Below are 23593 nucleotides of genomic sequence, written 5' to 3'. Positions count from 1 at the left end.
TCACTTCCCTGGTCCTACTGGTCACACTATTTCTGATACAAGTCAGGATGCCATTGGCCTTCTTGGCCACCTGGGCACAGTGCTGGCTCATGTTATGCTGGCTATCAGTCAACACCCCCAGGTCCTTTTCTGCCAGACAGCTTTCCAGACACTCTGCCCCAAGCCTATAGCACGGCATGGCATTGTTGTGGCCCAAGTGCAGGACCTGGCACTTGGCCTTGTTGAACCCCATACAATTGGCCCATTGCTCCAGCCTGTCCAGGTCCCTCTGAAGGGCCTTCCTGCCCTCAAGCAGATCCACGTACCCATCCAGCTTTGTATCATCCACAAACTTACTGAGGGTGCACTTGATCCCCTCATCCAGATCACTGATAAAGATATTAAATAGAACCGGCCTCAACACTGAGCCCCGAGGAACACCACTGGCGACCAGCCACCAACTGGACCATTCCCTACCACTCTCTGGGCCTAGCCATCCAGTCAGTTTTCCATTCATCTCAGTGTAGGTCCATTCAAGCCATGGGCAGTCAGTTTCTCTGGGAAGATGCTGTGGGAGACTGTATTGAAGGTCCTACTGAAATCCAGGCAGACCACATCCATAGCCCTTCCCTCATCCACTAAGCTGGTCACCTTGTTGTAGAAAGAGATCAGATTGGTCAAACAGGACCTGCCTTTCATAAAGCCATATTGACTGGGTCTGAACCCTTGGTTATCCTGTATGTGCCTCAGGATGATCTGTTCCATAACCTTTCCTGGCACCAAGGTCAGGCTGATAGGCCTGTAGTTCCCCAGATCCTCCTTCTGGCCCTTCTTGCAGATGGATGTCCACAACTTGTGTGGTTATGCAAAAGTCCCTACTGTGACCATAGACTCTGAGGTGCAAGAAGTATGCAAAAAAAAACCCCAAAACTGGGGGAAAAGAAACAATGCAGCTAATAGACCTTACCTCCAAGAAAGCATTCATTTGTTTCTGAACTCTGTTCACGAACCTCCACTGGATAATCAGGCTATTGTAGACAAAAACATGTAAGCACACTCATTAGCAGACTACAAGCAAAGTGGTTAGAGATTTTAGCCACCCCAATATTCTAAGCCACACAACTGTGCTTTCTTAATCTCAGGAACAATTTCATAAATGGATACATACTCAATGTATTCCCTTTTATTTTCGTTTGTCACCATGATCTCTGATCCATTTGGCTTCAGGTCAACTTGATATGTCTGTATTTCAAAAGAACCAAAACAAAACCCAACATGACATTATTTCAGGACACGTTTCTCTCAAAACCTACTCTCCTAGAGCAGCGCTTTACAAGTAGTATCAGAAAATTATTATGCTTCAATAGCAAATGAGACATTAAAACCCTACCATTCTATGATTCTATGATTAAAACTTTCCATGTGTAAAGATGGCTTAATTAGGAACAAATTATTCTATGAGCACTTAGAAGACTGAATTATTGATTGTATTCATTAGCAAGTGAGCAAATCATTCCAAAGTAAACTTTTAGTCCTGAAAAGCAGGTTTGTTTGGGCAAAGAAAACATTTATTCCATTTTAATAAGGACAGGAAAATGGCATGGAGTGTGAAGACTGAAAAAACCCAAATTCATTACAGCATTTCCAAATGATCTATTTATTTTTGAAGAAAGTGCTTTATCAGTAGGAATTCACATAATTAATGCTGGGCAGATACCATGAAAGCTAAAAGTTGGTCCCCTTCATCAGCCATTGTCTACACAGCATTGCTACCAAAGTGTATGCACCACAGTTGCAGCAATGAAGCACCCAAATTATTTCCATCCAGAAGCTGATACAGATCTCTGCAGTTTGTTTTAATAGAATTCTCTGTAAAGAATGACTACAAATCCAAGACAAACCCTACCATAAGCTGTTGCTAAAAGCTTCTACTGATAAAACGAGTTCCGATTTCAGTTGATGAATTATCTTCCCATCTACTTACTGCTGAATTGTTAAAAATGTATCTAACATTTTTTATTTGTAATGGAGAAAGTTATCCACAGATTGTGACCTTTTTTAAAACAGGTATGCTTCCTTTGGTTGCATCATCTGCCTGCAGTATATAAAAGATACTATAAACACCACACTTCACTAGTTAAAATCCCACTGCTTTGTCCTTTGAGAACATCTTCAACCTATAAAACCCTAAACAGTCCCAGGTTGAGACTGTTTTCTACAATGGACTGTGTAACACCTTTATTACTCCTTACTGCAAGTATTTCACTCAGCTCCAAGTGCTGCTTCTCACAAGATGTTATATTGCTCACTGACAAGAACAGCACTTCCAGTCTTGGAGAGTTCAGGAAGCAAGAGAGGGCAATATTCATAGTCTGTCTGTACTGATCATAAACATTCAACAGTCCTGATCAAGTTCACAGCTGTGGGAGAGAATTGGGCTGTAGGCAGCTTTAACCTTGAGACAAAGCTCTTCCCTTGAAGCACACAGATAAACAGCTCTGAGAAAGAAGGGATAAAAACAGGATGCAAGCATACCAAAGAAGCAGCAAGAGCGGTGCATGAACAGTATAGCCTAGCCAATCATTATGTTAGTATAGGTGCGTGCTTTAAGACTGTTACCTAATTAAAATACCTTTGGGGATAACCTTTACATACCTGTCCAAAGTTTTCCTCATCTATGCAAAACATGAGATCCAACTCTGTGGGGTCATTTTCCAGGATCCACTTCAAAGAGTTGTAGTATTCACTGTCCTACAGCAGATTATAATTAAAGCTTGAAAACATGAACATTAAATGTAGAGTTTAACATTAAGTTGAACAAACTGAAACATTTAAAATTAGAACTCCAAAGTGACAGGAAAGATGAGAACTCATTTGTTTGCGGAGTTCCTGTGAAGCAGGATAAGATGGATTACTCGATTCACGTGTATTTTATTTCCATGCTGTATCTTTAGACCGATGTAATTTTTCTTAATTGCGTTATTTATAACACAATAAATTGACTCTATGCATCTGGATTTTTTTAGGTAAATATATATATATCATGGTGTGAAATAATTGGTTAGAAAATGTCTTCTTGATAAAACTCTACATTCTTTTGAAGACAATTTATATACTTCATTATATTGATCATATATTATACAATAACTGATAGCATTGTTATTAAAAGTCTTGAAGTTTGCTGAATAAAAAATCCCTCTAACTTCCTGAAAGGGTTGTATCTTCATCATGTATTAGATTAATAATTAAAGATTAACCCAAGAAAAAAAGAAATGGGAAAAAAAAAGTCTGTGTAGCTATCATTAAATATTTCCAGACAAGACAGCACAAAAAACTAATTTCAAAACAAAGTTAAAACATCATTTACTCATGTATGCTTCAAGAGAAGAATGACCTGATAAAATTTCTTGGCTACGAGATAGCAGGATCTGGAGGAGAGATTAAGCTGCTGAACCAGTAACTGAAAAGCTGTAAAACTCTACAATATATAAAAAAACCAACAACTGCATTTTAGTTTCATACTAAGTATAGTTTTGACAAGACCCAGGACAGCTACTGCGGAGTTAAGAGTAAGATAAAAAGGTTTCCCAGCTACTTGTAGGAATACAGGAGCCTGAACTTCCATCTCTGATCCTTCTGGATATGTATCTCACGAGCCTGGTTTTAAAGTTCATACTTGAGCCCAAGTGACCTCACCTCCTGTCATTCTGCCTCTGTGCTAGGCTTGTGAGTGAGCTGACTCTACTGTTGATGACAGCCTTAGGGCTGCAGGATGCAAGTGGCCAGGCTCACAACCAAGTTCTACCCCTCCAGAGGCAGTCTGGAGCAGTCCTAGCCAGATAAACTATTTTGCATAATGGGTAGCAGAGGAAGTCGTTAGAAAGGGGAAAAGTAACAGCTCCAAGGTTCTCCAAATTCCATAGCAGTGGAAAAACTGGACAGACCTCAAAAGGTTAAAAAGAAAAACCTAAGCATCATCCTGATAACTTACATTTAGCTATTGTACATATACAGTGTGTATATGTGTGCGTGTGCTGTATCTCATTACTGGCACACTACACATCTGGCTTGGGTATCTGTGGGATCCTGTTTACGGCTGTCTTTCATTGTGCAACACAAAGTCAGAGATTACTAACTTGTGAAACAATTAATTCTTCTCCCAGGGAGTGCCAAACACAAAAGGAGGTGTGAAAGTAGAAGCAGTACAGGGAACAAATCCAAAAAGGATATAAGGGCAGAAGTTGTGTTGAATTAATCATTAAGCATATTTTGGAAAAAAAACCTTTATTTGGCAGGCCTTTCTCCTTCCAGCACTGTGGGCAACTTCCTGTGTTGCTAGGTCAGAACTAAGGCCCTTGCATACCCTTCTTCCCACTCCACAGGAGAAGGAAGTGGGAGAGCTTGATGGTGGTGTTCCTTGTAACAGGGAGAAAGTTGACCCAGTGGAACATCTGAAAGTGTAATTTGACATCTTCCACTGCATTTCTTACTGGTCTATTCATGTCTCCTCTCCCTTGTCCCTCTCACCACAGTTAGTGCACTGGTCCTGAAAGCACTGTCATAGCAGGGAAAATTTGTTTTATTAAAGAAATACATATCTTTCTAAAGTTGTTGCAACTACGACCTTGTGTTTTCCATCAGTTTACTGGAATTTTAAGCTCTTACAAGTTTCCCCAGAGGACAAAACCACGTAACTGCTAATGCTTATCTGGTTTAAATGTTATCTTACCACTGACTCCATGTCTTTCAGAGTTATTGGTTTCCCCAGCATCATCTTGTAAAAAGGTCTGATGAAGAAGCCTAAAGGAGAAGGAAGTGTTACCTACACTGCTCTGCATTTTCACCTCACATAAAGGTATGACTGCTCGAGGATAACACACACCATATTTCCTAGTGTGACAGAAATAAAGAAACTTCCTAAAAGGAAAAGCACTGTAAGTGCCCAAGTAAACACAGCAGGCTCAGTTTTTACTTAGGCACAGAAAGTCCAATTTTTCAATTACAAGAATTATGCCATTAATTGCCATATGCCATTAAACACTGTAACAGTCATGGTAGAGGCACACGAGATGGGGAATTGAGCTCATGGTACCAATCCATTTAAAATTGTCATTTTTCTCTCAAAGGAGATACTGGAAAAACAGGATGGTGCGCTTCCTCTTCCAACGTGCTGCACTATTGATAAGTAAAATCTAGACAGTTTATAATGTTTGCTTGCTTACTTATTGTGGGATTTCAAAGTTTGGCAGAAATAATATTTTCTCATTAAATCATTTAGTAATAATTTTACAGATCAAAATATGCTGCAAATGACACCCAGACAACTGCTTTAGCTGCAGATTTGCATGGAGATGGCTAATAGTAATTTAGTGGTTTTCCTCTAGGGATAGGGATTATTTAGTGATGCTGATTCTGTAGCTTTAACCCCAGTGGAGAAAGAAGTAAATCTTTCTATGAAACATATTTGTTGAATAAGACACTATAATTTTTGAATCATTCACACATCAGGAATGCAATTTCCAACAGTTTCAGTTCCATTACTTTCTCTCAGAGTTTGTCTTCAGAAATACTATGCTCTAAAGAATATGAATTATTGAAGTGAGTTATTTCATGTAATACCAACACAGCAACAGTAACATAGTCATACAGTGTAATAACTCACCATCCAATAGCTTCCCATGATACACTGCCAGACCAGCAACCCGACCAATAAATGTGAAATACGACAGATGATCTTCATTACAAAGACCTGAATTAGGATTAATCTGAAGTGTATAGTTGTCCCTTTTTTGAGGAAAGAAAAAAAAAATCTAAATAATCAAGTCTTTAAATAATCAGATATTCAGATATGTTAATAAATAATTTGACCTGTGGGCTATGTCCTATCAATTTTTTGCAAGAATGTAATAATGTAACTCATCCCTGTGCTTCTCAACAGAAGTATCCGGCAGTCTGTGGGCAGGCTGACCTCATCATAGCTGTCTTGCCACGACCATGATGACTATTTGACAAAGGCAGTTGCTTGTGGGATACCAGGATTCCACCTGCGGCAAGTGTAAGAGGGCTGGGCTGACCTCTTCAAAGGATAAAAGCCTAGAATTGCTGAAAATAGTAAATTTTGCCATGAGCTTCAGTGGAGTGAGAATTTCAGCTAAGCTCTCTCTTTTGCCTTCTGCTGGGCTTGACTATTCCCTCTTTCCAGTCAAATTTCAGGGGTTAAAATTTTAGGATTCTCTTTTGCAGTAGTTGCTTTTAGTTCTTGAAATATCTGAAGGTACTGAAGGAGAATAAAGTATAGGCCCATGGTCCAACCATCCTAGGGTAAAGAACTTCTTCTTACTAGTATCTTAAACTGCACATACTAGAGAATATCTATGAAATATACATAAACTCCAAGATATTGGAAAAAGCCATCAAAAGACAAAGATCTTTTGACTGGGTAGCAAAGCATTAAGACTTTTGATGAAAGTATGTGTGTCATGGTTTGACATGATAGCCTTTTCTGGTAAGGGGGAAGGGGCTGTAAAGATGGCTCCTGTAAGAAGTTGCTCACAACTCTCCCCAGCTCAGAGCCAGACCCACTTCTGGGGCTGAGCCAATTAGACGCCTCCACGATCACTTTTTTTCAGAAGAAGCCGGAAGGGGAGGTTTCTTCCTCCATTTTCTTTTCTTCTTCTGCTCCTTCTTTCTTCTGTCTGGTGGTAGTGCAAGGAGTAGGAACAGTGAGAGAAACAACCATGCGGAGTCCAAGGTCAGTGATGAAAGAGAGGAGGAGGTGTGCTGGAGCAGAGACTCCCCTGCATTCTATGGAGAGAACTGGTGAAGCTGAGATTTATTTTCATTTCTTTAAAGACCCCGCATCAGCGGTAGAGACTCATTTTGATAATGAGCCTGCATCAGGGGCAGAGACTTATTTTGCTAAAGCTGACCCCAGACCAGGGGCAGCAATTCACTTCATTAAAGGCCCCGAGCCAGGGACAGTGATTTTGGCCGGAGGAGGCCGTGTCCCGAAGAAGGGACCCAATATCCACAGCTGTAACTGTGGGGAGGAACCCACAACAAAGCAGCTCATTAAACTTATGCCCAGAAGAGGCCTTGTCCCGAGAGAGGGACCCTGCAACTGCAGAAACTGCAACCGCGGTGAAGAATCCACGTCAGAGATATTCACCAAGGACTGCGTCCCGTGTGAGGGACCCTGTATCGGCAGAAGCCACAGCTGTTGGGAACAACCCACACCAGAGAAGTTTAAGGACTGTGTTCCGGGGGAGGAACCCCATGTTGGAGCAGGGGAAGAATGCCAGGAGTCGTCCTCATCTGAGAAGACAGAAGCGGCAGAGCCCATCTGTGAGAGACTGACCACATTCCCCACTCCCTGCCCCCCTGAGCCGTTGCAGGGGGAGGAGGTAGAGATATCAGGAGCAGTGAGCTGGGCCAGGGAAGAAAGGAGGGATGGGGGAGGGAGATCTTAAAGTGCTGGTTGTAATTTTCTCATCATCCTACTCCCTTTTTTTTGCTTTTATTCTGTTCTGTTTCTTGTAGAATAAACTTTCCTACTTTCCTCTCTAAGTCGAGTACTAGAGTCTGTTTTGCCCAGAACCATGATTGGCAGTGAGCCCTCCCTGCTCTTGTCTCAATCCACAACAATCTTGCTTATCTTTTTACTCCCATTTCGCTGGGTCCTCTGCCATCTTAACGAGAGTGGGGGTGAATGGGGGCACTGAGCGAGAGGCTGTCGTGGTGCTGCTGTGCTAGCTGGGCCAAACCACGACATATGTGTCAGAATAAGATATTAGTGTAAAGCAGTATTTTTAATGTGCAATATATTCTTTATCTGTGAAGAAGGATACAGAAGTTTTAAGTAGATTTTTTTCCTTATTTCTTGAGATAGCTAGTTAGATTTCTGAACCAAAAATGGAATAACATTCTATTTAAAATATCTAGTGACCTATTATCCCATAAGTATCCCATATCTGTGCTAGTCAACGTTGTTTGTGTTTCTCTTCCGCAGCACAATGTGTCTTTTCCAAGACATAAATACGAGAAAACTCTCATTACCCAGTCTTGATTCATCTGCTTTGCCACAAGCTTGATATTGACATAAGACCATCAAAACTACTGCTTTCAATTAAGAAATCCATCCTTGCTGTAGCCAAGTACACAATGTGGCAGTACATACAGCAGATTAAAATGAACGTACTTAAAACAAGAGACTTTCTCTCTCATTGACACTAATGGATTGCTGAAAGATTTTGAAATGGGACAAAAACAAATTTAAACATATGTAGGGCACTGCTGTATAACTACTGACATGTAAATGAGAAGCTGTTTTATGAGCTAATTATAAAGGAGTACTATAATTTTGGATGGCAGGTTTTTTACAGTGTTATGGGAGCACATAAAAAGAGTTGTTCACATCACTCCTTTCACTATTGCTAGCCTCAAAAATTGTAGTTTTTCTGCAAGAAAGGCAGCACTGAATATTGTCTTAATAATGGAAATGTTTTATGAGATTTCAATGACAATTTTGAAAGGTTCTCTGAAAAGCAAGTAAGGAATGACAACGCATCGTGCTGCACCATGAAGACCTAATGCCTTTCCAGTGTAACTGCCTCTTATGCAAAAGTTAATGTATATCCCTGTAGTGGTTTTGCTTGGATCAGTTTTTTTGGTAGCGGGGGAAGGGGCTACAGGGGTGGCTTCTTTAAACAAATTGCTGCCAGAAGCTTCCCCTGTAGGTGTTAGGGTTAGGGCCAGTCAATTCTAAGCTGGACCTCACACCTGACCCAGGCTTAGCCAATTAGTGATTGAGGCAATGCCTCTGTGAATAACATATTTGAGAAGGAGAAGAAGTTGCTGTGCAGTTGCTAAACTGCAGCAGCAACAGGGAGTGAGGATGTGAAAACATCTCCGCAGACACCAAGGTCAGTGGAGAAGGAGGGGAAGGAGGGTACTTAGGCTCTGAAAGAAAGACTCCTCTGTGACCTGTGGTGAAGACCATGATGAGGCGGGTTGTCCCCCTGCAGTCCATGGAGGACCATTGGGAAGCAGAGATCCACTCGCAGCTCATGGAGGACCCCACGCTGCAGCAGGTGGATGCCTGAAGGAGTCTGTGACTCCGTGGGAAGCTCACCCCGGAGCAAGCTCCTGGCAGGACCTGGTAGTCGGTGGGGAGAAAGGAGCCCACACCAGAGCAGGTTTGCTGTCAGGACAGGTGATCCCTGTGAGGGACTCACACTGGAGCAGTCGGGATCTGAAGGACTGTTCTCCCAGTGGATGACCCATGTTGGGGCAGGGTATGAGGAGCTGCCCCCATGGGAGGCCCCATGCTGGAGCAGTTCATGAGGAACTATAGCCCATGGGAAGGATCCATGGTGGAGTAGTTTGTGAGGGACTGTCCCCCGTGGGAGGGAACCCACAGTGTAGCAGTGGGAAGTGTGAGGAGGCCTCCCCCTGAGAAAAGCAGCAGCAAAGTCCATCTGTGATGAACTGACTGCAACCCCCATCCCCTATCCCCTGCACTGCTGAGGAGTAAGGAAGGGGAGGCTCAGGAAGAGGGAGGGGTGTTTTAAGTTTTGGTTTTATGTCTCATCTCCCTGTTTTGATTGTCCATTAATAAATCAAACCTTTTTCTCTCTAAGTTGAGTCTGTTTTGCCTGTGACACTAATTGCTGAGCGATCTCTCTGTTCTTATCTCAACTCACAAACCTCTCGTTATATTTCTCTCTCTCTCCTGACCAGTTTAGGAGAATGAGTGATTTTTATGACTTGGTGGACACCTGGTTAAACCACCACAATCTCTTAGGAATGGAAATATTTCAAGAGACACTTACGTTGCTGAATATTCAAAGAGACCATAATAAGGGTTAAACATCTCCTTGGACAAGAGAAAAAACCATTCTCTGGCCACACCTCCATAGTCAAGTCCTCTTTCTGACTCAAATTCAATCCAGAGCCTGGCTTTTAATATATCAGGTCTCTTCACAGACATGATTCTTCTGTAGGACTCCTCAAAAATATTATTTCTATGTAGTTTCATCTCAAATCTGTTTGGTATATCAGCCTGTGTGAAAGAAGATTATATTATACTTGTTAGTTTCAATAATTAGGTTGTCAAGAAAATTACTGACCAGTGGTAACCACGAAATTACAGATTAGGCATCTGATGTATAAGGTTTCCCCTTATTTTTGTTTTCCAGTGTGCTCTCAGCCTACAGGTTGATACTAAATGGTGAACTAGGTAAGTTCCAGTATCATGGTTCAGATATTTCTGTGATATTTGACAAAACAATAAAAACAACAAAAGTAACAAACAAAAAGTGAGAAAATCATTGAGATTACTGTACTCTATTTTGAGGGTATTTTAGCTTAAAATGGTAACAAATGCACAAGATTAATGCAATTACTTCACTCGCATATCTGTAGAGGCCAGAACAGTTTCACAACAAAAACACCTACAGTACCATATGACAGAATAGAATCGCAAAAATGCAAACAAAAGAGAATCGGGCTGCCAAAATATTTTAGAATTTCTGTCTGAATAGGAGGGAGACAGAGCCCATTATGATTTAGACCAGGGAGCTAAATTAAGAAAAAAAACAGAAGAGAAATGAGTTAAGAATTGGTAGAAAGAAGACTGGATGAACAGATAAACATGATTGTTATAGCTATGTATAGTTTTCCCAATATAACTGACTTCAAACAGTTGTTTCAGAGGATTTACTTGTCCTGACATCTAGAGTGCTTACTGTGTGCTATCACTGGTCAAACTCAAAGTGAAAATTCAAGAAGATATGAATAAACAATTCAAGGCATTGACAAGTCTGTCTTCAAATTATGGTTGGTGTTGCCAAGGCTGTTTACCGTTAATTACAAGTCAATATCACATCCAAGTCAATATTGAGTGCTCTCTTACTTTACAGATGTGACTGAAAATACTTTTTTTCACAGAACAAGAATACTAGAAACTTGTGTCTGATAAAACACAACTGTGGGCTTTGTCCTTCAAAGTCTACAGTTGCAGATGGAGGAGTAATATCAATCCTCAATTCTATTTTCAACCTAAAGGCTTGTAAATTTACATACCAATTAGTCTCACTTGCAATGGGAAATGGTGAATCACTATTCCTTCCTTGCTGCCTCATCTCTTTGCAGAGAAAAACATGAGTCTTGAAGGTTTGAAAATGTTTCTTGTTAACCAATTAATCAATCAATTTCAAACTTTGACTAATTTTTTTGGTTCTTACTTAACCCCCTTAGTAGCAGCACAATCCAGGAAAATTGGCAATGTGTCCTAGGCAAGGTGCACCATCACTCTGTGTCTCTGCTTGGGATAGCCTGTGGTTTCTCCCAGACAGACTATAATTGATTCCAACATGAAGCAGCAAGTTTCTACTCACTGGTTTCTTTAACTTCTTCCGGAAATAGTCATATTTCTGTTTGAACTCTCTGGAATATGGAACTGCCTATCAGAGAGAGAAACATAAATACAGATTATTCCAGCTACTTAACAGTTTGATATCCCAACACTATTTAAACAAAAAAGGAATGTAAAGACATGCTACATACATATGTATGCCATGGGCTCATCTAATAAAACCCACCATACATGAAGTTGTCATGGTTTGACATGGCAGCCTTTTCTGGGAAGGGGGAAGGGGCTGTAAAGATGGCTCCTGTAAGAAGTTGCTTGAAACTCTCCCCAGCTCTGAGCCAGACCCACTTCTGGGGCTGAGCCAATTAGATGCCTCCACGATCACTTTTTAAGAAGAAGCCGGAAGGGGAGGTTTCTTCCTCCATCTTCTTCCTTCTTCTGCCCCTTCTTTTTCTTCTGGCTGGTGGTGGTGCAAGAGTAGGAACAGTGAGAGAAACAGCCATGCAGACTCCAAGGTCAGTGATGAAAGAGAGGAGGAGGTGTGCTGTAGCAGAGACTCCCCTGCATTCTATGGAGAGAACTGGTGAAGCTGAGATTTATTTTCATTTCTTTAAAGAACCAGCATTGGTGGTAGAGACTCATTTTGATAATGACCTAATATCAGGGGCAGATTCTCATTTTGCTAAAGTTGACCCCAGACCAGAGGCAGCGATTCACTTCATTAAAGGCTCCGAGCCAAGGACAGTGACTATAGCCAGAAGAGTCCGTGACCTGTGGAGGGAACTCAAACACTTCACTGCAGACTCCAAGCCAGGGGTGGTGATTCTCTTCTTTAAAACTATGGCCGGAGGAGGCCGTGTCCCGAAGGAGGGACCCTTTATCACTATGGCCGGAGGAGGACATGTCCCAAGGAAGGGACCCAATATCCACAGCTGTAACTGTGGGGAGGAACCCATGACAAAGCAGCTCATTAAACTTATGCCCAGAAGAGGCCTTGTCCCAAGAGAGGGACCCTATAACTGCAGAAACTGCAACCATGGCGAAAAATCCATGCCAGAGATATTCACTAAGGACTGTGTCCCATGTGAGGGACCCTGTATCGGCAGAAGCCGCAGCTGTTGGGAACAACCCACAGCAGAGAAGTTCGTTAAGGACTGTGTCCTGGGGGAGGAACCCCGTGTTGGAGCAGGGGAAGAATGCCAGGAGTCGTCCTCATCTGAGAAGACAGAAGGGGCAGAGCCCATCTGTGAGAGACTGACCACATCCCCCATTCCCTGCCCCCCTGAGGTGTTGAGGGGGGAGGAGGTAGAGATATCGAGAGCAGTGAGCTGGGCCAGGGAAGAAAGGAGGGATGGGGGAGGGAGTTCTTAAAGTGCTGATTATAATTTTCTCATCATCCTACTCCCTTTTTGCTTTTGTTCCCTTCTGTTTCTTGTAGGTAGTAGAATAAACTTTCCTACTTTCCTAAGTCGAGTACTAGAGTCTGTTTTGCCCAGAACCGTAATTGGCAGCGAGCCCTTCCTGCCCTTGTCTCAATCCACAACAACCTTGCTTATCTTTTTCCTCCCATTTCGCTGGGGCCTTGGCCATCCTAACGAGGGTGGGGGTGAATGGGGGCACCGAGCAAGAGACTGTGGTGGTGCTGATGTGCTAGCTGGGCCAAACCACAACAGAAGTACAGCAGCCCAAATTTTCCCTTTTCTCAGTGTGGAATTTAAGTTTAAAGGTATGAAATCTTTTGACTCTGTTTTGTTCATCAACTACTTGCCCTAATTTTTGTTTTATTTTAGAAACAGAAAAGAGAAAAAACAATTTCTAACAGAGACAAAAAAAATTGGAATGTATTGCTGCCATCCACGTGTCTCATTAGGAAATAATGAGCATGCCGTATGATACTGAATTTTTTAAATGACTAGTGTTACCACAGAACATTGGTTTGCACAGCTGAAAGTTCTAGGCATTGTTAGGTGCTACTCAAAAGACAGAAGTCAAAGAATTTTGAAAATGAACCTAAGAACACATTAAGGGGCTCCAGTAAAGCTACAACATTAACAACAAACACTATTTGCCCTCCAACAAGTGCAAGATCCAATGTACACCTGCACAGCAGAGTTAACTAGGCAGGGGAAAGCCCATGGCTAGAAATTATCTTTCCAACCCAATGTGAATTAATCTAATTCTTAATAACTATCAGATTATCATCAAACTATATAAAAACTATTTTGTAAACTACTTATTATGAAAATATACACCTCCAAAATGTCTTTAATCCAGAACCTGAAAGCATTTCATAAACAAATTAACATTCTTTTGAACCAAGTACAAGTCACTGTGTAATATTTATTTGAATGGTCACTCAATGCAGCTGCCTATGAGTTACACCACACTTTTAAGCAACAGCAGCAGAAGAGAACAATTTTAGAAGTTGTTTTTTTAAAAATAAAGCAATAGACAGTGAAGGTTGGTAGGATTACATAAATCTGCAGAGCTGGAAATTAGTTTCACCTTAACAAATGCCACAGGTCTCTGAAATATTTACATGGATTTCCAGATACCTGGAAAGGCCTCTCAGGATGATTTCAAGCACGCACAAATTAAGGTTCAACAAAGGTTCTCACAGGATTTATCGTTCAGAGTTTTGAAAGACATTTCTGGTTTAACACTGTGCTTCACTTTCCTGCTAACATACTGCATAGATGAGCAAGGATCTCACACAAGCTAGGAGATTGCAATGTCTGATGTTAATCTGTGCACACTAGTTAGCCATCACAGCAGTCACCAAGATTCTTTCCTCCTACCTGTCTTCATCAGACCTCATTGCTTTTGCACCAGATAGGAAACACATACAAAGAACCAGAAAGGCTAAATCTTTCCACCTAGCCAGGTAGTACCAGACACAAGTGTCTGGTAGTACCAGACACAAAGCATTGAAGTACATCAGCCATCACGCAGTAGTACAGCTACAGGTCATCTGTCCTCCCGATGGTCAAAACTGACATCCTTCTGCCTTCCTGTGGAATGGCCAGAAACCAAAGCTGTGAATTAAACTAATGAGCAGGAACAGGCTGGGAAGGTGATACTATGGCAGGTACAGGTAACAAATAACTGCGGTATATTTGAGGAAAATTCCTTAATTCCTCAGTAGGTTTTTTGACAATTTTTTGAGAAATAAGAATCCTTAATTTTCTGGTTTTTTGACACCATACACAACATCAATTCAATATCAGGGTTTCGAAAGAGCCTTGAAAAAAAAAAAAAAAAAGGGCTTCCTGGCTGTGATTATGATATTTTCCAGTTACATCATTACTTTCCTATGCTCTACTACTCCTTAAAGATGAAAGAGTAGACCTAGTAAAACAACTTGCTAAACAAATCAAGCGTCATTTCTTGTGAGCAAAAGAATGATTTTCAATTCCACAGGACTGCAAAAGTTACATTCTCTGTCCCTTGAAGGCTGATCAACGAATTGCAAAGCTCTGGCTCAAGTTCAATTCCTGAATGAGGACCGGGATTTGGGGAAAGGGAAGGTATGAGCTGGTCTTAAAATAGATTCAAGACTGGATGTAGGTGAGAAAGGAGGTGGAAATATTTCTATAGGAGTTTTCTCTTGTGGATGATGAGACATGATTTTTTTTAAAAAAAGCACCACTAAGTGTTTCTTCCTGCGGAAGGATCATTATCTCCTTGGAGGTCTTCAAGATCTGCCTGGACATGTTCCTATGTGACCTGATCTAGGTGAACCTGCTTCTGCAGAGGGGTTGGACTAGATGATCTCTAAAGGTCCCTTCCAACCCCTACCATTCTATGATTTTAAGTACTTTCACTCTGATGACAATATGACTTTATTACAGCTATTAAATAATCTTTCAATATTTTTGTCATGGCACAAAAAATAATATTAAAAGAATTAAGATGAATCCTTAATACTTGTATGGCTGTGAAATGGAATTACCTTGCTTTCTCTTTACAAAAAAACAAACCCTGAATACACAGTTAACTGTTATTTATTTAATGGGATTGTGATTGACCCTTATTATCTTAAAACAACATTTTGCAGATAGCAGTGGTTTTACCTTGGCCAGGTTTTGGTAGTGGGGAGCTACAGGGGTGGCTTCTTTTAAAAAAAGAGTTGCCAGAAGCTTCCCCTGTAGCTGATAGGGCCAATGCCAGTCATTCTAACATGGACCCACAGTTTACCAAGGCCTGGCCAATTAGTGATTGAGGTAACACCTTTGTGAATAACGTATTTGAGAAAGGGAAGAAGTTGCTGCACAGTTGCTAAACTGCAGCTGCAGCAGAAGGGAGTGAGAATGTGAGAACATTTCCACAAACACCAAGGTCAGTGGAGAAGGAGATGCATAGGCCCAGGAAGAAAGATTCAAGGGCAAACTGGTGAATGAGGCAGGCTGTGTCCCCTGCAGTCCATGGAAGACCACTGGGGAGCAGAGATCTACCTGCAGCCCGTGGAGGACCCCACACCAGAGCAGGTGGATGCCTAAAGGATGCTGTGATTCTGGGAAGCTTACTCTGGAGCAAGTTCCTGGCAGGACCTGGTAGTCCGTGAGAAGATGTCATGGTTTGACATAGAATCGTACAATCATAGAATGGTAGGGTTGGAAGGGACCTTTAGAGATCATCAGCCTTTCCTGGTAAGGGGGAAGGGGCTGTAAAGATGGCTCCTGTAAGAAGTTGCTTGAAACTCTCCCCAGCTCTGAGCCAGACCCACTTCTGGGGCTGAGCCAATTAGACGCCTCCACGATCACTTTTTAAGAAGAAGCCAGAAGAGGAGACTTCTTCCTGTTTCTTCCTTCTTCTGTCCCTTCTTCTTCTCCGGCTGGTGGTGGTGCAAGAGTGACAGAAAGAACCATGCAGACTCCAAGATCAGTGAGGAAAGAAAGGAGGAGGTGTGCTGGAGCAGAGACTCCACTGCCTTCTATGGAGAGAACTGGTGAAGGTGAGATTTGTTTTCATTTCTTTAAAGACCCAGTATCAGCGGCAGAGACTCATTTTGATAATGACACCGTATCAGGGGCAGAGATTCATTTTACTAAGAACCCCGAGCCAGGGGAAGTGGTTCACTGCGTTAAAGGCCTTGTGCCAGGGCCAATGACTATGGCCGGAGGAGACTGTGTCCCATGGGAGGGACCCAATATTCACAGAAGCTATAACTGTGGGGAGGAACCCATGCCAAAGAAGCTCATTAAAATTATGGCCAGAAGATGCCTGAGGGAGAGTCCCTGTATCTGCAGAAACTGCAACTGTGGCAAAGAATCCACGCTAGAGATATTCACTAAGGACTGTGTCCCAGGGGAAGGATCCTGTATCGGCAGAAGCCGCAGCTGTTGGGAACAACCCACACCAGAGAAGTTCGTTAAGGACTGTGTCTTGGGGGAGGAACCCCGTGTTGGAGCAGGGGAAGAATGCAAGGAGTCATTCTCATCTGAGAAGAGAGAAGTGGCAGAGATCATCTGTGAGAGACTGATCAAATCCCCCATTCCCTGTCCCCCTGAACCATTGCGATGGAAGGAGGTAGAGATATCGGGAGCAGTGAGCTGGGCCAGGGAAGAAAGGAGGGAGGGGAGAGGGAGATCTTAAAGTGCTGGTTGTAATTTCCTCAATCATCCGACTCCCTTTTTGCTTTTGTTCCCTTCTGTTTCTTGTAGGTAGTAGAATAAACTTTCCTACATTCCTCACTAAGTCGAGAAATGGAGTCTCTTTTTGCCCAGAACCGTAATTGGCAGTGAGCCCTTCCTGCCCTTCTCTTAATCCACAACAATCTTATCTCTTTCCCCCCATTTCGCTGGTGCCTCTCCCATCTTAAGGAGGGTGGGGGTGAATGGGGGCACCGAGGGAGAGACTGTCATGGTGCTTTTTTGCTAGCTGGGCCACACCATGACAGAAGAGAGGAGCCCATTCTAGAGAGCAGATTTGCTGTCGGGACTTGTGATCCCATGAAGGGACACACGTTCGAGTAATCTATACCTGAAGGACTGTTCTCCCAGAGGATGACCCATGTTGGGGCAGTGTGTGAGGAGCTGCCCCCATGGGAGGCCCCATGTCGGAGCAGTTCATGAGGAACTGTCTCCTGTGGGAGGGACCCCACAGTATAGCAGTGGGAAGTGTGAGGAGGCCTCCCCCTGAGAAGAATCAGAATCATAGAACGCTAGGGGTTGGAAGGGACCTTTAGAGATCATCTAGTCAAACATCCCTGCAGAAGCAGGTTCACCTAGATCAGGTCGCATAGGAACATGTCCAGGCGGGTCTTGAAGACCTCCAAGGAAGGAGACTCCACAATCCCTCTGGGTAGTCTATTCCGCTGCTCCATCATCCTCACAGTGAAATAGTTTTTTCTTATGTTTAAGTGGAACTTTTTGTGTTCCAGCTTCATCCCATTACCCCTTGTCCTGTTACTATCTATCAGGATGTCTCAACCTCCTGACATCCACCCTTTAGCTATTTATAAATGTTAATAAGATCACCCCTCAGTTTCCTCTTCTCCAGATTAAACAGTCCTAGTTCCTGCAGCCTTTCCTCATATGAAAGATGTTCCAGTCCCCTGATCATCTTGGTGGCCCTGCACTGGACTCTCTCCAGCACTTCCCTGTCCCTCTTGAGCTGAGGAGCCCAGAACTGGACACAGTACTCCAGATGAGGCCTCACCAGGGGAGAGTAGAAAGAGAGAAGACCTTCCCTTGATTTCCTGGCTACCCTCTTCTTGATGCATCCCAGGATGCCATTAGCTTTCTTGGCCATGAGGGCACATTGCTGGCTCATATTTAGCTTATTGTCAATCAGGACTCCCAGGTCTCTCTCTGCAGAGCAGCTCTTCAGCAGGTCAATCCCCAGTCTGTACTCGGATTGTTCCTTCCCAGATGCAGGACTCTGCACTTGTCCTTGTTGAACCTCATGAGGTTCCTCTCTGCCCACCTCTCAAGCTGGTCGAGATCACACTGAATGGAAGCACAGCCTTCTGGGGAATCAGCCAGTCCTCCCAGTTTGGTGTCATCAGTGAACTTGCTGAGGGTACACTCTGTCCCCTCATCCAGGTCATTGATGAAGATGTTGAACAAGATTGACCCCAGAACCTATCCCTGTGGAACTCCACTGGCCACAGGCCTCCAACTCAACTCTGTGCCATTGATCACCACCCTCTGGGCTCTGTCATTCAGACAGCTCTCAATCCACCTCACTGTCCACTCATCCAAATCACACTGCCTGAGCTTTCTGCTGAGGATGTTATGGGAGACAGTGACAAAAGCCTTGCTGAAGTCAAGGTAGATGACATCTGCTGCTCTCCCCTCATCTATCCAGCCGGTTATGGCCTCATAGAAGGCTATCAGGTTGGTCATACAGGATTTCCCCTTGGTGAAGCCATCTTGGCTCCCCCTGATAACCATCTTATCCTTCATATGTTCAGTGATAACATTCAGGATGAGTTGTTCCATCTCTTTTCCAGGGATGGAGGTGAGGCTGACTGGCCTGTAGTTTCCTGGGTCATTCTTCTTTGCCTTTTTGAAGACTGGCGTGACGTTGACCTTTCTCCAGTCCTCAGGCACTTCACCTGTTCTCCATGATTGTTCAAAAACGATAGAGAGAGGCTTAGCAACCACATCAGCCAGATCCCTCAACAGTCTCTGATGCATCCCATCAGGACTCATTGACTTATGAGCCTTAAGCTTGGCCAACAAGTCTTTAACCTCTTCCTCTTCCACCCAGGCCAAGTCCTCTGCTGTCCTGTAATTTTTTTTTTTTTTTTTTGGAAGATACAGCAACGAGGTCCATCTGTAATGAACAGACCATAATCCCCATCCCCTGCGCAACTGAGGGGGAAGGAGGGAGAGTCCTGGGAAGAGGGAGGGGTGGGGGGAGTTGTTTTAAGATTTGGTTTTATTTCTCATCTCCCTGTTTTGTTTTTATTGTTCATTAATAAATCAAATCTTTTCTCCCCGTGTTGAGTCTGTTTTGTCCAGGATACTTATTGCTGAGCAATCTCCCTGTCCTTATCTCGACTCACAGACCTCTCATTATATTTCTCTCTCCCCTGTCCAGTTTAGGAAGGGGAATGATAGAATGACCTGGTGTGCACCTGGCACTCAGCCAGGGATAAACCACCACAGTCTCTCTCATTTATGCTTAACGTTTTTGGGAAAATAAACATTAAGAATTTGTATGGCATACTGTATGTTAGCATTTCAAACATTAAGTGTTTATCAAGTGGGTAAACAGCTCCAAGAACAATTATATTCAAATAAGTGATTATATTAATCTTATTAACAGACAAGAGCAATTGGAATACACCATGCAGTAGCGAATCTGCTGTGTTCTGCGACCCTTAAAAATCCTGAGGATTAAATAAAATAAAAATGTATTTTTGGCACCTGGAAACATCTCAGTGTTGGAAGACTGATCACTTGGAATACCAAAAATGGCATAAACCAGCACACTCTCGCCTGTGCCTAACAAAATAGGGTCAATAGAGTGGCCCAACCATTTGGCTTCCAAGTACAAGGCATCAGTTTTGGGACATGATGGCAGTTCTCCCTGCCCTTCATCAGGCAGAGACTGACCTGATCTGAAGAACAAGCATGACCTAATGCTCAATAATCCCTCCTGCCAATACCAAAAGTATGAGAGTCACAGCATTTAATGAAAAAAACAAAAACCAAAAAAATAACAAAACATAGCAGTACTTACTGGACCAGTAATTGCTGGGTTCTGCAGTCTGGGATCTTCCCACTGGGTAATTTTATTATCTGTAAATCACAAAAGAAATTGTATTATTACTTCTCTGTTACCACACTGTGAACAGTGTTGCTTTTTTCTCCCTACAACTGTTTTTCCTACTGTTTCCACAACTCAGTACTTCAGGATTAGAAAAGGTTGCATTCACTTATCTACATTAAAACCCCATCACACCGTTTAACTGAAAATGCACATTAAAAAATGCAAAATTACAACGAATCCAGTGTATTTACACTGTTTTTATTCCAACATCTGTAGTAGTACACATGTTCTATTTGAACATGGTCTTGGATTCAACTCATATTAGAAATACACAGACTTCATGCCTGACAGGTAAAGGAATCAAAAAACTTTGTCAAATAATAGACTGTTTCCTTTTTTTAAATTTTACATAAAGATAGTCAAAAAGTAAGACTTTTAAAAGACAGTCTGTATTTAAATTTGGAAGGAATAACATTTCTATATAAAAAAGAAAATCCTAGACACTGATTTAATGAAAATGTTATAGGACCATTAAGGGAGGCAAAATTATACAGTAATGATTTAAGACATCAGTTTTGACCAAAGGAGATTTTGCCAGTAATGTGACAGAATCCAGTTCTTTCCATCTACAGTGTTTAAGAGCACCAGGAAAATGACACGGTAAAGTTATACAGGACCATGGTGAAACTCTCCATGCCTCCAGACAACTGCTCCTCACATGATCCTGAACACAACAGAATCACAACAAGACAATGATGTTGCAACAATAAGACAATGTTCCAAAAAATAAACCAGATGCTACCTGCAATGGCAAGGTTTAAGTTATCCACTTCCTGCACTTAATCGGTAATAATAGTAATGCATCTGTTTGTTCCATACACTGCTTTGACTTATGAACTGCATACTAAGATATAAGTCCAGATTTTAAGTTTTGTAATTGCTAGGTTTGGAAATAAACACAATAAGTTTCAAGAAAATTGTTTTTATGGGTACTATAGGTTAAAAGCAAAGAACTGAACCCACTTATATTGAACCACAAGTATTTTCCATGTTTCTTGTCATGGTTTGACATGGCAGTCGTTTCTGGTAATGGGGAAGGGACTGTAAAGATGGCTCCTGTAAGAAGTTGTTTAAAACTCTCCCCAGCTCTGAGCCAGACCCACTTCTGGGGCTGAGCCAATTAGATGTCTCCATGATCACATTTTAAGAAGAAGCCAGAAGAGAAGGATTCTTCCTCCTTCTTCCTTCTTCTGTCCCTTTTTCTTTTCCAGCTGGTGGTAGTGCAGAGTGGGAAGACAGAAACAACCATGCAGACTCCAAGTTCAGTGAGGGAAAAGAGGAGGAGATGTGCTGGAGCAGAGACTGCTCTGCATCCTGTGGAGAGGACTGGTGAAGCAGTGATTTGTCTGCATTTCATTAAAGATCCCGCATCAGGGGCAATGACTCATTTTGCTAAAGAAGATCCCGTGCCAGGGGCAGTGACTATGGCCAGAGGAGGCTATGTCCCGTGGGAGGGACCCAATATTCACAGAAGCTATAACTGTGAGGAAGAACCCACGTCAAAGAAGCTCATTAAAATTAAATCCAAAAGAGGCTATGTCCCAAGGGAGGGACCTGGTATCTGCAGAAACTGAAACCGTGGAGAAGAATCCACACCAGAGATATTCACTAAGGACCATATCCCACGTGAGGGACCCTGTATCGGCAGAAGCCATAGCTGATGGGAAGAACCTACACCAGAGAAGTTCATTAAGGACTGTGTCCCATGGGAGAGACCCCATATCTGCAACAACCTTGCTTATCTTTTTTCCTCCCATTTCACTGGGGCCTCCACCATCCTAATGAGGGTGGGGGTGAATGGGGGGCACCAAGCAAGAGACTGTCATGGTGCTTCTTTGCTACCTGGGTCAAACCACAACATTTGGCACTTATATTGAACCACAAGTATTTTCTATGTTTCTGTAGTTGGAAGACCCGTAAGTTTTGAGCATCCCAAGCTAGTTTTAAAATGGACTGGGATTTGAGAGGTGACATTCCTTAGATGTTAACTGAAGAAAATTCATAAAGACCACAAGCACTTTCACAAAATTTCATCTATCAGTTAATTAAATATTAAAATATGATTTTATTTCCCTTTACACATTAAGTCCATTTAGTGCTTATCTAAGTTATGGAGGAAGGCTGTTTGACAGCTCCAGAAAGCATGAGATCCTCAAAGCTGAACCTGCCATAAGGGTGTGACACCTCATCTGTCCCTCTTCATCTTGCTTCAACCTGTTCAGTCAAATGTCCTTCTACGGAGTTTACTGATTTTATATCAATTCATTTCTTATACTTCCTTGAAATTCACAGCTATAAATTACGGTGGCAATTTTCTATGAAATCAAAGATAATGAAACTGGAAATTACTGCAAATTTTTCAGTTCTTTCTTATTGGCCTACATACTCACAAGTGCATGATGTTACTGACAAATCTTTGTCTAATTTCTTTTTTCAAAATATTACAGTGACAGAGACTTCATATTATAAATGGTATTCCAGGGCTTAAATGCCCCAACAATTAGAAGGGTCTAATGTCAACCACTCTATCTGGAATTGTAGCTCAAGATTTTCTGTCTTATCCAAAGTGGATGTGGGTAAAAGATTCATTCCTTTTGCAGCACATTTTTAAAAATCTACCATCTCTCTTGAGTCTTCACAGAAATACAATATATCTTTCCTCATAAATTGGACTCTAAGGCCTTTCTGGTCCCTTTCCAAGTGGGTCACTATTTTATGGACATTTGGGAATCTATGCTAGACAGAGTATTATCATAGCCTAGTCAATACCAGGGCTGATGAGATTAGAAGGGTTAATTCAGGTCTTATCTAAGACACTCCTGTTGAGACATCATAAAATGAGTTAATTCATGTCCAGTTGATGATTTTTTCATGCCCTTTTCAACTAAAATTCTGGTAATTATTCCCATTCTGCGCAATACTTTGCAATTCAAACTCATTCCAATTTGTGATCCTGTTCTAGTGAGCATCTCTCACTCTGTAGCATTCTGCTAGACTAATGAGTATATTCCCCATAATTCGTTGTTCAAATCACTAATGAATTTATTGAAGAATGGTGGATCCAAGACTTTGAGGGGAACCCATTTAATATATCCATCCCTGTGAGGGAATTGCCGATAACTATGCCAAATATGGTTGGAAAATCTTTGTGCTTTCCTTTATGATAACAGGCAGATCATATTTTCCTATAAAGCTCCTAGGATATGCAGAAGTACATGCATGCTACAATGTCATGGTTTAGCGAGGAGCTGCTTTTGCTTGGTAACCAGAGGATGGGGCTGCAGTGCAGACCCGATAAAGAGTTCTCGAACTTTCTCCAGGCTCTTGCGTTCAGACCCACCTCCAGTCCATCTGGGCGAATCTGGTGTCTCTGTGGTCACTATTTAAGGACAGGAATTTGAGGTGCTTGGGAAAGAGGTGCAGGAGTGGTACAAGATGGAGGCGACTATGAGGATCCCA

The 23593-nt window shown here is 42.2% G+C and overlaps 1 protein-coding gene across 1 annotated transcript in view; it reads right to left on the bottom strand.

The window, feature by feature from the left end:
- Window positions 1-23593, bottom strand: part of LOC133628488 (E3 ubiquitin-protein ligase NEDD4-like) — a 352048-nt gene that overhangs the window by 20973 nt on the left and 307482 nt on the right. The window contains exons 18-25 of the mRNA XM_062016712.1: window positions 20045-20103; window positions 11376-11441; window positions 9810-10039; window positions 5642-5763; window positions 4709-4779; window positions 2635-2730; window positions 1148-1221; window positions 947-1007 (exon numbers count right to left, since the gene is read on the bottom strand). Of these exons, the coding sequence (XP_061872696.1) occupies window positions 947-1007; window positions 1148-1221; window positions 2635-2730; window positions 4709-4779; window positions 5642-5763; window positions 9810-10039; window positions 11376-11441; window positions 20045-20103 (779 nt within the window). The remainder of the gene's footprint in view (window positions 1-946; window positions 1008-1147; window positions 1222-2634; window positions 2731-4708; window positions 4780-5641; window positions 5764-9809; window positions 10040-11375; window positions 11442-20044; window positions 20104-23593) is intronic.

Source organism: Colius striatus, chromosome W, assembly GCF_028858725.1.
Source record: "Colius striatus isolate bColStr4 chromosome W, bColStr4.1.hap1, whole genome shotgun sequence".
NCBI classification, from domain to species: domain Eukaryota; kingdom Metazoa; phylum Chordata; class Aves; order Coliiformes; family Coliidae; genus Colius; species Colius striatus.
This window is presented reverse-complemented; position numbering and strand designations above follow the sequence as displayed.